This window comes from Eublepharis macularius, chromosome 7, assembly GCF_028583425.1.
Source record: "Eublepharis macularius isolate TG4126 chromosome 7, MPM_Emac_v1.0, whole genome shotgun sequence".
NCBI lineage: Eukaryota > Metazoa > Chordata > Lepidosauria > Squamata > Eublepharidae > Eublepharis > Eublepharis macularius.
This window is the reverse complement of record NC_072796.1, coordinates 126,805,916-126,821,807: the sequence shown is the minus strand read 5'-3', so window position 1 is coordinate 126,821,807 and position 15,892 is coordinate 126,805,916. Positions and strand designations below refer to the sequence as shown.

Here is a 15,892-nt window from a genome sequence, read left to right as displayed (position 1 = left end):
TAGCAGTGACTTCTGTGCAGACAGATGCTTTACAAAAAATGAAATTTTCTTCCAGAGTCCTGCTGCATCCCCCTCTGGCTGCAAGGGCTAAGCAGATGGTATCTTAAGACAGGGCTTTTTCAGGCATGGCCCCTCATATTTGGAATACCCTTGGGGCTCACCTGGAATCTCCCTTACTTTTCTTTAGGTGCCAGGCCAAAATTTTTAAAACTCAGGCTTTTAAATTAAGGGGTTTTATCATTTTCTGGCAACTGTCTTATGACCCTGTTTCTAACCCAACAGCTGTTTTCAGGCCACTAAATGGCTCTTTTATGCTGCTTTAAATATTGGTAATTTAAGTTGCTCATGTTACTTTGACTTGCCCCAGTATATTCCCCAAATAAATAAATTCCAGTATGTGAACAGGGCTTTTTTTCTGGAAAAAGGTGGTGGAACTCAGTGGGTTGCCCTCAGAGAAAATGGACACATGGCTGGTGGCCCCGCCACCTGATCTCCAGACAAAGGGGAGTTGAGATTGCCCTCCGTGCTGTCAATCTGAACTCCCCTCTTTTTAGAGATCAGGGGGCGGGGCCACCAGCCATGTGACCATTTTCAAGAGGTTCCGGAACTCCATTCCACCGCGTCCCTGCATGTGAAACATCTTAATGAGTCTTGCAGCATCCTTTAAAATACTTTTATTCTATCATCCACTTACAGACTTCAGTCCACAGCAAAAAAAAAACCCAAGTAGATACCCTTCCCAAAAATGAGCTCCCCGCTTTGTGGGAGACCCGGGAAACCTCCTATATATATCCCAGAAGAGGACAAAACGAGGTTTGTTATGAAACCAGATTTATTAAACATTTTGTACAGGAATTTTACATCTTCATTTTCAAATATGTACATATTTACAGACATCTGACATAGTGTTATTAGCTTGGCACCTACCAATATATACAGGTTCAGAGGCAGGTTTGAGGAGATTTTTTTTTTAAAAAAAACTGTATCACAGATACAAATATATATCAAAGCAATCACAAGAGCTTTAGTGCAATCAAAGGTCAAAATATAAAATTTCAACTAATTCTCTTGATTCTGTCGTTAGTATTGCCAGCCATAATTCACATTTAAACTGCTGACACCTCAGGTTTCAGGACATACACATATTACAGCCATTTTTTTTAAAGCTATCTTTAATGATAAGATGTCATTGTACTAAGTACACAGCAGATTAGGTACGGCCAAGCTCTCTCCAAAGCACAGTGGCCTACCTTCTTTATAAGAACTTGCTTTAAAAAAATAACTTTTAGATGTATCCCAATTCGTTGGGAACATCAATATTACATACTTCAATGTACAAGCCCAACTGGTTTCTTCTTGTACCACTTGCCTCTCCCTCAAAGCATTCTGGGAACTGATGTTTGTGTGAGGATATTCAGCCTTTTTAAAAAAAAATTCAAATAACTCAACACAGAACGTATTTATCAGAGTTATTCGGAAAGTAAAACCACAGCTGGCTTAACTTCGTAACTCTACTCTCAATGAACAAAGTCATGTTAGAGGTTGTATACAACTGTGTTTAAATTTAGTTGATTCTGTGCATGTGTATACACATACAGGCTTGCAAGTTAAGTGCGCACAAAGTTCTCTGTTTAAAGTTTCAACTCATGCCTATGCTCACCTATGGCACACTCACAAGACAAGGAGGACCAGCCATCTTCCAATTAACAAAATCTTCTGGGCCTAGTCACGGGGGCAGTAGATCAAGTCACCAAACTGAAGCAGTTCCTCTTTTCTGGAAAGTTCACCCGGGAGAACAACATTTCAAGTGTATTCTTTATCCAAGAGCAGGTATCAAGTGAAAAATTATCACAGCCAGAGCAAGAAGGAAGAAAGAGGAAGGGATTAGAAAGATCTCCAGAAGGAATATTCAGATAGGGACATCAGGTTATTGTTTTGTTTGCTCACTGAAATGGGTAATTATTTTTCCTTTGGTAGAAAGGGCGAGGATGCAATGCAAATCCCAAAACAAAAGGTGAAGACACACATACACACAAACACATATGCAATGAGATAGGGCTTATCATTGCTTCTCAGGTTAGGTCCACTCCACCCTTAGCTGATGCCTTTTGGTATTTAGATACACAATTCCACTTTCAAAGCAACGCCCACCGGCATTGATGCAAGAGACCTAGGCAAGCTGAGGAAGAAAGCCCTTTCAAACCACTTGCCAGAGAAGAACTGTTCTTTACAAACGCTAGCTATGTTTAACAGGATAGAAAATTCAGCACCATGGCTATCGCTTCAGTGTTGACTGTAGGAAGGGGATCTTATGCAAAGATTCTTGGTCAGTCTAGCCCAGAGATATCTGCAGCTCTCCAAGGCCCCCAGTCTTTCCAAGCCTCTGCTACCTGAGGTCTTTTAAAGTGGGGACCTACACTGCTGAACATGGGAGTCCTGTCTCTGCTCTTGCTTACTTTTCTTAAATTCAACAGTGAGGTTTTGGCCTAGAACTGGATGCGTGTGATTCAAGAGGTAGGGAATCAAAGCCCGCCTCTGCCCCTGACCAGTTGGGCAAGCCTGGCACAAGTCACCTTCTGGCTGCCCAGGTTCCCCATCTACATAGGATGCAAACAACAGCCGCCTTCCAAGATTGCAGAGATAGTGAAACACAAGATTAGACAGCTTCATAAAGATACCAGCAGCAGCTCGGTATCATTTACACACCCACATCTCTTTGACCACAAAGGTGCATCCGGTGAAAGTCAGTAACAAGGCTGGCTGAGCATTCATCTTCTCAGCAAGGCGCGCGCACGCACGCACGCGCGCGCACACACACACGCGCACGCACACACACACACACACACTATGAACGCCACTTCCGTGCCTTCTTAGGATATGAATTGTCTGGGGCGGAAAACGGCAGGGAGAAAGGTCAAAAGGAGTCCTTGGCTACCTGCTACAGTAACACATTTGACAACCGCAGCCATTTTTCTTCTTTCAGAAGGAACGCTTAAGTTTACACGAGGAGTCAGGGATAAGTCGAAAGGATTAAAAGCATTCTACGGCTGGTCTTTGGGTTGCATCAGACTACCAGCTGGGATTTAACAGCCATACAGGTAGGAGATTGGTAGCATGATCACAGCACCCGTTTCAAAGGCAGGCATTTGAATGTACAGTTCACACCTAAACACTTTGCATGGAAGCAAGAGTTACTGAAATCAGACTTCCAAATAAATGTTCAAGAATAAGGGGTGGATATTTGCCTCCTGTCGAAGCCAATCACTGGAGATCGAGTCATTTTCAAGGTTCTGGTCTTAGACAAAGTAAGCAAAACAAATACATCTGACCAGGGTAGTCAAATTACAATTTGTGCAAACTCCCTCGAATTTGCTAAGTTGTCCAGCTTCCAACCAACTTAAATCAGAGCCTCAGAAGTAAACCCTTTTAAAATATCATACGCTGTGATCAGGCTTACCAATCGGATCCAGCCCCAACTCGATTGAACTGTAGCCCTTGGATTTAAGCCAACCTAATATGAAATTGCACAAAGGAGCAAGTTTACATTTCAGACCTCAGCTCAAACCATTGTGGATGAAGTGGTTAAGTTCAGTTTTAGTAGTCTAGATTTGCAAACCAGAATATAGAAAAGGACCTGCCCGGAAGGCTACGGTTTTTCAGACTGAAGAAAATCTCATTGATTTCAAGCAGATTACACCCAGTGCTTGCTCTGGAAGAAGTTTGAGAAATTCAGCCTGGAGGGCACCATTCCCATCATTTGGAGATCTGGTTTTGAAATCAATGATGTCGCTTTTTACAGAGATGATCTTATTACTTTCTGCACTATGACTATCATGTGCTCTGCCTGGCATTGGAGGAAGGCAAGAATTGTGGCTGCATATTCTCTCTTACATCATGGGCAAAAAAGATTCTGTAATCAACGCCCAGCTTACAGCCCTGTCATTTTATGATGAAGGAGATATTTAAGAATCCAGCTGGCTGTCCTCTAGTTGCTACAGCAGCGTAAAGTTGCCAGCACAGCAAGTCCATGTGGATCTGAATATATATTACACATGGAGCAAGGAAAACCCAGACCGTGTTGTGTTGTTTCTTTAAAAAACGAATCGAACAAAGACTGAAATTTTCGAAGTGCTCGTTTGAGTATGTTGTCCCATTCAAGTCCAGAGAGCAAGGTTGTCCAGAATTATAGGCTAAGCAGTCCGAGTACCAGCCATCCCCATGGAGTTCAGTGGGGAACTGCCCAAATTAAACCAGGCAGAGGATTACAGCTTTCTGTTTTGGCGTGCTTCCACAGAGATAGGGGGGTGGGGGAATGGAACTTTGGAGGCAGTGCGCTTAAGATGACGGCTTCTGTCCTGGACCACAACTGGATTTTGAAACACGATGCATTTACAACTTGGAAAACAAAGTTAACCAGAACACAAGGAAGGCTGTAACATGGATACAACGTTCTTCTCCCAAGAGGTGAATCAGGACTAGCAGAAAAAGAAACTGATATCGTCATCTTCTCTAGAGCTCTCCGGAACAATTTGATCAGAGGTTCCCGTGTCCTGGTCAACATATCCAGACTCCAAAACAGCAACAAACCAAGGATGGAGCAAAATTTCTGGAGCGGTAAGTCTTTCAGAGGGGTCTCGTCTCAGCAGGCTACGGATGAGACATCTGGCTTTAGGAGAAACGTGGTCGGGAATGCAGAACTGTCCACGGCGGATTTTTGTAAACAGGGCGCTAGGGTCCGAGTCATGGAAAGGATAGCGTCCCACTAAGAGTGTGTACAGCATTACTCCTAAACTCCAAACATCAGCCGACTTTCCAGAATAGGTCCCCGTTGTGTTTAAGATTTCTGGACTGACATAGGCTGGGCAGCCGTGTTTGTCTGACAAGGCGTCGTCCTCCCCTTTGATGATGTGGGTATCTTCCAAACTTTCCAGCCTCAGCTGCGTCCTGGAAAAAAGAGATCGACAGTTCAATAAACTGTGCCAATAACGAGCAGAGAAGTAAATATAACAAAGTCAAAGCACTTCCAGATGCTGTCCCCAAGTCATGGCAACTTTCCTAGAAATGCAATCTATACAGAAGTTAACAGCTGGTCAGAGCTTGCAATATGATTGGCTGGCATGGGAAAAGGTTATGAGGCAAATGGACCGATTCACACATCTGTGGTCCCTTTGTGCTGCTGTCGACTGGCGATGCTGACTTTCACATGCAAAGCAACCATCAAAGACCACGTACTGCTATAGACCATTCAAAACCAGCCCCGTCCAGTATCAACTCAAACAAGACTTTTCAACCCAAGAAAGACAGCCAAATCTTCAAAAGCCAAAAGATTCTTCTCCAAAACAACAAATTTTATGGAAAAATGGTTCCCCTTTTTTTAATACATTTCTAAAGAAAATCTATATCCTCCCAATAAAATAGACCAAACAATCCTGAATCTATAATCCAAAAAATATCAGATCATTCAACTTGAATTTGTCTTTCCATGTTTTACCTTTCTCTGTTATGTAGTTTTTAACAATTTGCCCATGTTGTATTTCATATCGTAAACAGTTTTGTTAATAATTGAAATAAAAATAATTTTTTAAAAAGCCAAAAGATTCAGTGATGGTATTAGCACACGTGAAATGTGTGTTACTTCATGCATACACCATGGTTAGACAATTCCAAAATGTCACAGTAGTACCACAGGGCTTCAAGGACATTTACAATGGTGCAACACAGTCATCTGAATAAGAATACTCAGGAGTAAACAAGCTCTTGTTTGCTCACTGGGGCTGGTTCAGCCAGTCACGGTCATCGCTCGGTTGCAATATCCAGGCACGCAAACGGGTCATTGCAAACCTAGTACCTCCACAACACACACAACACATTCGGACTCCAAGTCCATTCACACATTCCGCTGCCAAGCAATCTCCCTGCATGTGTGAGCCACCCCCTTCAGATTTCAGTGAAGCTAAAGCAGATTCACAGGGCAAAGATCTTGGCCTGAAGCCAAATTAGTCCTCGTGACGTCAAGCCTTAACTGGCTCGTGGACCTCAGCCAAAACTCATATCCCCTTTGTTCCTGAAATAGACAGAACTCCTGGGCTCAGATATATTTTTCCACACACAAATACACAAACTGGCCTTGCAGGTTACCAAGCTTTTATGCAAACATCCTATTCCCAGAGCTCTGCTCCAGTGAGGAGCCGGTTCTTTTTTAAACACTTCATTGATTAGATATCCCCTGGCTACCGACTGCTCTCTGTCTCCCAAACGGCTTTGCTGGCCTGTAAATGCATAGATTGCTGCTGTCCTCGGAATGCCCTTCCTGTCTTCATGGAGATATCGCTCTCCCCCCCCCCCCCTTTTGGGTTCTGTAAACGGAAAATATTACTCAACCTACCCTGCCTGCCCTCTGACTGGCTGACAGGGCATCAAAACTCTGCACCTGTGCTTGCTAAGCTAACGTCTTGCCTGGCATTGCTTAACCCTCTGGTTGCCAAACACACATCAACGTCAGCCTGCGCAACAGCTGCCATGTCTAAACTACTGACGCTGGGTGCAATTTGCTATTTCAGCAAGTGGTTCAACTTATCCCAGGCCATCAAATATACCACGGCTCCCTCCCAGTTTATAAATCAACACGCATTTTTTGCTCTATCAGAAATGGGCAGAGACGGGCTGAGGGGGGCTGGAAGCCAATTCACAGAGTCAATTTCCCCCTCGACTGCTGTGCTTTTGATCACTGGCTGACACGCGAGTGGGCTGTCTCCATTAGCAATCGAGGAGAAGCGAGAGATAAACGTTTTATCTGTGGTGGTTGATCAGCCATGGTTCCAAACATGTGGTGCTAAGCACGGCTAGGCTAGTCTTCCATAAAAGACATCTGCCCTGGCCCAGTGATTTATAAAGGAACGGAAACTTGGATTTTTTAAAAGTTTCAGACCAATTTCAGGAGTTAAAAAAAAGGATTAAAATTGTTTTAAAAGGCCCGACAACTCCTAATTAGACGTCAGTGAGATTGAAGCGCAAGTAGACAAGACCAGTTTCTAGTGTACAGGAGACTAGAAATTCTCTTCTCCTCCAATGGCTTGGATCTCCAGTCTAATTAAGCCAGAATAAATGGATTTAAGCACAGGCAGGCAGCTCCGCTGGGATCAAAACGGCCTGAATCCATACACTGCGAATGAACTGGTTTGAAGGTGAAACCCAGAACAAGTAAAAAAGGAGAGCACAAGCTATTTCCTTTCAAAGAGCCACCCTCCCTATACACAAACACACACACACACACACATCCCAAAACAAACACTGGAATTAAGTACCACAGGATGTTTTCTTAGTTTAAAAAACAAGCAGGAACACAGGATTCTGACATCTGGTATCTGAAGAAGTGAGCTGTGGCTCACGAAAGCTCACACCCTACCACAAATTTTGTTAGTCTTCTAGGTGCTACTGGACTCTTGTTCTTGTCTACTCTGACATCTGTGAACGACAGACTGTCCACAACCCACAGCTGACTTTGGCATCACTTTAGAGTAAACCAACGCAGGGACTGCAATCCTCAGAGCGTGAAATTGCTTCTGTTTGTGTCGAAAGCAGAACTCCCACCGAGTTCAAACGGGCAGCCCACTTTGCGACTTAAATGAATGAGTTTCACAGGCTCTATTTCACACATCAGTTTTCCCCTCTGGCTGCCCCTACCAAGCCCATTCCACCAGTTTGTGTAAGGTTCAGGCAAAACAATCTTGCGCATCGTCTTTAGACCACCAAGCTGTCACTGGCACATCCCTGATGGATTAGACCCAGGAAATGACAGACATCTGATCTGTGAAGGAGGACAAAGGGAAAGTGCTGCTTGGAGGGTCGTGCTGTGTGTTGCAGAGGCGCTCTGCTGCAGAAGTCTAGTAAAGACTTTGCATGGACCCCCTCTGCAAGCAGCGCTTTTGCAAAGAAGCTGGCCTCAAATTGCTTATTTACTTCATCGACGCCCTGCCTTTCTCCCCTCAGAGAACCCCATACTGCATGCACCATTCATGTCTCCTCCATTTTACCCCCACAACTACCCTATGAGGTGGGTTAGGCTGAGAGTGTGACTGGCCTAAGGTAGCAAGCTTCCATGTCAGAGTGGGGATTCGAACCCAGTTCTCCAAGATCCAAGTCCAACACTCTAACCATTACACCAAACATGTGCTCCTGTCCTTTCTCTCCTGGATACGCCTTCCTCTCCTTTTAAAAAGAAACCAGCTGCTTTAAAAAAAGAACATATAAGATAATTATCTAAACAACAGAAAATACCCCAAAAATGAATTATTAAAAATTGTCAAAGAAATATCCCAATGTCCAAAAAAACAACAACCCCAAGTTAGTGTTACATCTGTGCTAACTTAAACCATGCTCAATGGTAACCAGGGCATAGCAGATTTGCAAACCAGGGGTGGCTGAAGCAATTCTTAATAGTTGTTAGGGCCAAGATGGGAAGAAATGCATACTTCCCAATGCAAAAGCCACAGTTTCAAGGGAACCCATGCACCCAGCTTAATGTGTGGGGAGCTGGTGGGTGTCCGACCTAACCTGCAGAACAAGGTGTGGCCTTTGGCCTCTTCCATCTCCAAGAATAGGAACTACCTGCCACCGAACAGGTTACAATTATACCAAGCAAAAAGGTGTGCAAAACTAGTTTCTACCTTGGGTTATAACCCACATGCCACTTAGATCTGCCACCCACCAGACAGACCCAATTTCTGCATTTCTGTATCAATCTGCAGACCCCCCCCCAATCTTCTGGCTTCTGTCCTCCCACCTCCAACCAAGGCCTCCTCTTTCCATTCTCATCCTTTATCAGAATATAATTTATTTCAACACAGGGTACTTAAAGATGTGAGCTAAGCTTTAAACTGACATCCTGCTGCACAGTTTAGCCCAACATTTCAACAAGGCTGAAACATATGCACAACATGCCCCAGTGCAATCCACAAGCCAGTTAAGCGGGTGCTCTTGCACTTCAGAGCCCAGAAACCCATCGGGTTCCACCACCCAAATCAAGGCAAAGCATTTTGGGATTTCAGTTTCCAGTGGGATTTTCTCAGCTTCAATCCAAATATCCTAAGCTGCTTGGTAATAAGCTGCTGGCCAACGCTGCATCTTAAAGGCTGCTGCACACATGAGATTGTTACTTGCACAGGGGCGCAAGGACAAAGCATCACCGATCAGTACCAAACAAGCTTTAATTTTGGACACACATGTAGTCTTTGAAGCCATTAACAGACAATGGACCTCCAGCGTGTACAACAGGCAAAACAGAGGCAACCTTCGTACACAGTGTGCACTTTTTCTTCCAACACTTGTGTGCTGAATGGCCACGAAGATCCTAGTCTACTACTGTGAGCTGCAAACCACTTACACATCATATGTCCTAATATTTCCCCTGAAGACCACTGAATAACTTTACAGTAAGTTATGACAACTCGAATTATTCTGCACCAAAACAGAGGCCAAAATTCAAAGAGCGCTCAAGTACTTCTAGGCACCCACGGTGGCCGCGTGGTAGTGATCTGTGGAAAGTAGCACCCTCCCCCAGGCCAATGCCACGTGGCCTCCTGCTTCTGAAACAACGTCCAGTTTCAAAAGCAGTTTGCAATTCGACATGGAGAGACATGCAGGCCCATTTCCTAAGTTCAAAATGCATTGATTACACGCACACGCACACTTATGAGGGTGCCAAAATTAGCTTCCTAGTTTCCCAGCACGTGCAAAACTTAAGTCCATTACCCATAAAATATGGAGTGTCAATAGTTTATTTACAGCAGTTGGAACCAAGAAACCTTCAGTCCAGAGTTTCTGCTGCAAGCCAAGCCGCTCCCTCACAGCCCATCATTGGCAATATGAGAATATTAACACAAACTCATAAGGCAAGTATACGGATTGCAGAGATCTTGTATCTGATTCCTCTAAAACACTAACTACCATTCAACTACCGCATTTTAAGGCAAAAAGAGAATCCACAGTGCATGCTGAACTCGTATTGTAAGCACTTCTCTTCAATGCCAGGCCCCCTCTCTTACTGTGAGAGTTCTTTGTGTTGACCAACACGGAGTTCTCACGCACAACTTAGAGCAGAGGGAAGCAGCTGGCAGCCCCTGGGTCAAATCTGGACCCTGGTGCTATCATTCGGCCTAAAAATTGGCCATTACAGAAGCAACTGAGGTGGGTGTGCACGAATGAGCGCAATCTGTTAACGAAGAACCTGGCTTCTGGTCATTTGGAAGGGGGTGGGGGAGCACATAGCATTAGCCCCTCACTCCTCCCCAACTCCCTTATTAAGGTTGCCCTCTAATTATAAGCCAGAGCTAGGTCTGCAACGCCTCCTGTTGGCAGCCTTCTTTGCCCACCACTGCTAGAAGAACTTTTTTTTTTTAAACGTCTGCATCATGACATCACTTCCAGGTAACCTGGAAGTAGTAGTAGTAATAGTAGTAGTAGTAGTAGTAATAACAACAACAACATTTGATTTATATACTGCCCTTCAGGATGACTTAACACCCACTCAGAGCGGTTTACAAACTATGTTACTATTATCCCCACAACAAGGACGATCAGAAACTCTATGGTTTCACCACAGAGTTGCCACCATTTCCTAGAGCTACCCCAGGTCTTACCAAGAAACGATGTCGCAATGTAGCCAATGCTCTTCTGCCCCCCCTTTCCCTGCCCCCAGCCCTCCCGCTGGCTTAGCCTGGCAACTCCTAGCCAGGACTGAACCAAGATCCCAAAGTTCAACCTCAATACAGGACGACTAGGAATCTCTGCTCACCTTTCTTCGCTTGAAAAAACAAACTTCCTGAGCTTGAGGTCGCCCAGCACGATGGCCGACTGATGACAGTGAGCCACTGCTGAGACAATCTGCTTGAAGAGTCGCGCAGCCTCTTGCTCCGGCAGCCGCTTGCAGCTCCTCACGTAGGAATGCATGTCGCCAAAGTCCTTATCGAAGAAGACGTACGCTTTGGTTTCCCCGAGAATGACTTCCACTATGCCGGTGATGTTTCTATGCGAGGGGAGCTGGATGTAAGGTCGGATTTTGTCCTGGTAGTGTTTCAGGGGGAAGACCTGGAAACAGGACCGGAAGGAAGAACCAGCGTTACTAAAAGGTTGCCGTAGGGAAGGCACACACAAGGAACAGCTCTGCCCCTGCTGTCCCTACAGCCAAGTACTAGATTCCTTCAAGCCATGTGATCTCAAACACACTGATATGGAAATAAGTACCACGGGTCCATCCTTAAAGTTACACATCAATGGGGTGAAAGGGGGAAAGCAGAACCGGGGCAAAGAACTGGGGCACAGGTAAAGGTATCAAGGGGAAGCGGTACTGAGGCTTTTAGAAGAATATTATACCTTATAGACGGTAACGATTGAAATAAATGGGATTTTATTTCCACATAATGTACTTAGCAGATGACTGTATATACATATAATGGAGAGCAGGCCTCTCAAAGGCCATCTTGGTTAAACAGAACCTCCATGAACAAAGGCAGTATACCTCCGAATGCCAGAATTTGAGAAAGACCTGGAAATATCTGCGGTAGGTAGCGAGTACCTGCCGCAAAACAAACGTAATCGCTTCGCCTACACCAGCAAAGCCACGTTATACATAAGAATTATGTTGGCGAGCTTCCCTCAGACGGAAGATGCCGTCGCTGTATTAAACACCACCCCCTTCTGTTCCACAACATTCTGGGACACCAGCCACTTCTTGGTTCTCCATTCATAAGTATTAAAGTGGAGTAAGATCCGACTTTATCCAACATGGAACAAAACCCACTGCGCGAGGACTCGACAAAAAAACCCATCACACCCGAGAGCCACAACGGCAAACAGCGGACCGATGTGCCGACAGGGCTTCATGTAAGCAATACTTTGCAATTCTCATCTAGCATGGAAAAAGCATGGAAGAAGAGGAGAGGGGAGTTTCCATCATAAAAACCACAGAAGCAGCCACCTTTCGATTGGCCTGCGGTGATTCAGACAAAGGCGACTGCAATCACGCTGGAACTGCCGAGGCTGCCAAACTTTAACCAAGGGAAGGAGGGGATTAAGGGCCTCTCATTTTTTATTCACTGGTGTTTCGCAACGCGTCAGTCGTGTTCTCCCAGTGACCTGTAAGCTTCCTAGGTTACTCACATCCTAGGCTTGCCTGGAAATTGTGACAAACATACAATGTCATCTTTCCCATTCATCCCAGCACAACTCCTCCAGGGGAAAACACACACAAAGACATGCACACACAGTGCAAGGCCCCATTGCCCAAAAACCCTCTCTGCCACTTCAGAGCCTCCAATTAAAAGCAGCTTTGTAGGCAAGCCAACTCAAGTCACTAGTCCTCAACAAGAGTTTGCAAGCCTGCTGCCCACCCACGGTCCACTGTGGGATGTCAAGGGCTACAAGAACTCTTCTAACGGGGATAGTTCCAGGTGGGTAGTCGTGCTGGTCTGCAGCTGAACAGCAAGATTCAAGCCCAGTAGCACTTTAAAGACCAACGAGATTTCCAAGGTAGAAGCTTTAGAGAGTCAAAGCTCCCTTTGCTACATATGCATCTGACAAAGGGAGTGATGACTCTTGAAAGCTTATACCTTGGGAATCATTGGGCTTTAAGGTGCTACTGGACCTGCATCTTGCTCTTCCAAGGAAGACAACTTTCCCTTCAGGGCCTCCAGGATACCAGCTGCTAGGAAGCGGCTTTTGGTCTTCTAGAATTAAGAGCCTTTCCAGTGCCATCTGGCACAACGACCTTGCCTCAGGGTCAGAAACGGTGTTGAAGGTTTGCAGTCATTAAAGAACAAGAAGCAGCCGATAGCTCGCAGGCGCAACCAGCCTGCCCACACAACACCACAGTCTGTATTGACTCTCAGCACCTATTTTATTTTTATTTATGTTATTTATAAGTCTGCCTTTCTCACTGACACTCAAGGAGGATTACACAGTGTGAGTCAGTACAGTCAATTCCAAAGGCATTTCAATACACATGCAACAGGGCATATACATGCAAATTTGCAAAGATTTAAAACCGACAGGAATCCTGTACAGAGCTGAAGAAAGGCTGGGAGTGTAAGCAACTCTTGACATATTAAACCACATAGGATTGACCCAACAAGGTCATACTGATTGCAGTAGCCTCTAAGATCAAGCATGCCTAGAGAGTTCTGCGCAATAGTATTACCAATCCCTTGCTTCCAGCTGGTACAATTTAAGGGGGGGGGGGTGCAAGTTTATTCAATGACACATTTTCCAGGCAACGGATCTAGAACAGGTCTCTTCGACTTCAACAGGCCGACTTTAGAGTAAGCAGCTACGGAAGGCAACCCGCTGCAGCTTGCAACCAGCAGGGGGCAGCCTTTCCAACGCCTCGCCGGTTTCCTGGACTTGCCTTTGGAAACGGATCGAGGCTGTGCGTATTTATTTAAAGAGCGGAGGACACCTCATGGAAAACTTGGAAAGCTGCGCTCGTCACAGCCAAGTCCTGCCCGCCTGCTCTTCCGCACCAGGGGAGTGGAGAACGGGGGACGGCAGCGGGCGAGAACAGCCGAGCCCTTTCCAGGCGATTTAAATGCACAGAAATTCAACTGCGGATCTTCCAGCGGCAGCTCCCCGTTCCTCCACAAAAGAGGACACGCAGCGCAACCTTAAGCAGAGTTACTCCGGTTTAAGACTATTGCTTTCAATGGGCTTAGACTGGAGTAATTCTTCTTAGGATTGCACCGACAATCGCCTTCGCCTTTGCAACCAGGGTAAGGCGCAAAGCGGCAACTTCCGCAGGCACGAGCAGGGCTGTGACCCAAGGAGATCCCCGTTTACCTCGACAGTACTTTACTCGCCGGCCAGCGCCGGCTTTAGATAAAACCCTCGATCCAGCTGGGATCTTGCAACGCCCGATCTTATGCATTTTAAAAAAATCGCTCTATATTAAGCCCTACCAAATTCCAGGGGGAATTCCTATATTAAGCGCTACCGAATTCCAGGGGGAATTACTTCAAGTATTCCCCCGAATGCAAACGGGTTGCGAGCAGCGGATCGCCGATACTCGGCTGCCACAACAAAAGAAAGTGATTCCCCCACCCCCCAACGGTCCCGATCTCTCAGCCAGTTAAGCCGGAGCCCGTCTGGCCCCCTGCAGACGTCACCCTTTGAAAGCGTCACCGTTCCGCATCCCCCGATGCCGGTCCCAAAGGCTGCCGTGCAGGGGGACGAAGGACGCGCCAGAGAAGTTCAACGGGGCTGCGGGTCCCGCCCGGGTGAAGCCCAAGCGGCTTCGCTGCCTGCCCGAGAGCGCACAGCCGGCTTACCTTGCAGCGCAGCTCCCGGCCGGTGTTGACGTCGAGCGCCCGAGAGACGTGCTCCCTGTCGGGCAAGGGCAGCAGCAGGTAGCCGGCGACGAGGCTGGGGCCCTGCGCGCTGCCGCCGCCGCTGCCCGGGCAAGCCGGGGCGCACGGCGAGGCCGGCGCGCTGAGCAGGCAGTCCTGGGGCGCCGCGGCGGAGCACTCGACGGCGGCGAGGCGGGCGCCTTTGGCGGCGGGCGCTTCGTCGGCGCCGTCTTGCAGGAGGAGGCGCTTGGCGGGGGCGCTCCGGCGGGCCGCCGGCGGGGGCAGGAGCGCGGCGGGGCTGCGGGGCTCGAGCTGGCGGCTCATGGGGCCGGGGGACCCGCGGCGGCGCCCAGCGCGCACCGAGGCTGACCGGGGGCGAAGGCGGCCTGGAGGGCGGGCGGGCGGGCGGGCGGCGGCGCGGGGGGCTCGGCCTCGGCTCTCCCGCCGGGTCAGACGCGGGCTCCGCAGCCGGGCAGGGGCCGCGCAGGGCCGGCGCGCATCGCCTCTCCAGCCAGAGCCGCGCACAAGCAGCCCTCCCGGCGCTCCTCACCATCTGCCGGCGCGCCTGCCAAACTCCGGGGAGCTCGTCCAAGCGGCCCGTGACGCAAGGGGAAGGGGGCGGGCCGCGGGGAACCATTGGCCGCCGCCGCCCCATTCAGCAGCGAGCGGCGGCGACGGCGGCGGCTGCAGCTGCTGCCGGCGGGGGAAGGCGGGGCGGGGGAAGGCTGCGCGCCTGCAAACGGGGAGCGCGGGCGAAGGGGCGCTCGGGGCACCTGCCGGCCCGGAGCAGGAAGGGCCGGGTTGCCAACCTCCAGATCTCCCGGTGTTACAACGAATAATAATCGCAGGATTGGAGTCCCCTGGCGCCTTAGAGACCAGCGAGATTTTCAGAGTGTAAGCTTTCGAGAGTCAGAGCTCCCTTCTTCAGACGCGGATAGATTTCCACTCCACGTGGCTGATTGTGGTGCCTTCCCTGAGGATAGTTTAGGTGGATAGCTGTGCTGGTCTGCAGTAGAACAGCAGGATTTGAGTCCAGTGGCACCAACAAACAGAGTAAGCTTTCGAGAGTCGGAGCTCCTTTCTTCAGATACTCTCCAAAACTTATACCCTGAAAATTTTGTTGGGCTTTTAAGATCCCACTGGACTGAAATCCTGCTCTACTACTGCAGGATTAACCTAACTAAATAATAATAATAATAACAATAATAAATGGTGATGATAACAAGAGAGAGCAACAATGGAAGGTATCTGAAGAAGGGAGCTTTGACCCTTGAAAGCTTACACCCTGAAGATCCTGTTGGTCTCTAAAGTGCCACTGAACTCAAATCCTGCTATTTTACTGCAGGGCAACACAGCTACCTACCGTGTGCTGCAAGAGAGACAGGGCAGAGCACGGCAAGCAAGGGGTTAAGCAACAGATTTGAACCCCCGGAGCTGCCTTCTGGGGAGCCAGACCCCTCGGTCTGTGTCAAGGACAGTCTTGTCCATTCTCTAGGATCTCAGGCAGAGGGTCTTGCACCATTTGCTTTCTACCAGATCCCTTTAACTGGGGTTGCTGG

General features: G+C 47.7%; 1 protein-coding gene across 1 annotated transcript; it reads right to left on the bottom strand.

Moving 5' to 3' along the window:
• Nucleotides 1-820: 820 nt before the first annotated feature.
• On the bottom strand, nucleotides 821-14,708 carry TRIB1 (tribbles pseudokinase 1). Its single transcript, XM_054985095.1, has 3 exons — nucleotides 14,316-14,708; nucleotides 10,793-11,085; nucleotides 821-4,944 (listed from the first exon to the last, which is right to left on the bottom strand). The coding sequence occupies exons 1-3, from the start codon at nucleotides 14,655-14,657 to the stop codon at nucleotides 4,476-4,478; spliced, it is 1,104 nt and encodes a 367-aa protein (XP_054841070.1). The 5' UTR covers nucleotides 14,658-14,708; the 3' UTR covers nucleotides 821-4,475.
• Between the last annotated feature and the right edge of the window lie 1,184 nt (nucleotides 14,709-15,892).

What these genes read in the sequence shown, in the direction of transcription:
- TRIB1 (XM_054985095.1), bottom strand. Translation starts at nt 14,657, where the DNA reads ATGAGCCGCCAGCTCGAGCCCCGCAGCCCCGCCGCGCTCCTGCCCCCG. An exon ending in GCCGGGAGCTGCGCTGCAAG is followed by an intron (nt 11,086 to 14,315) that starts GTAAGCCGGCTG and finishes TCCTGTTTCCAG; the next exon opens with GTCTTCCCCCTGAAACACTA. An exon ending in GTTTTTTCAAGCGAAGAAAG is followed by an intron (nt 4,945 to 10,792) that starts GTGAGCAGAGAT and finishes TCTTTTTTCCAG; the next exon opens with GACGCAGCTGAGGCTGGAAA.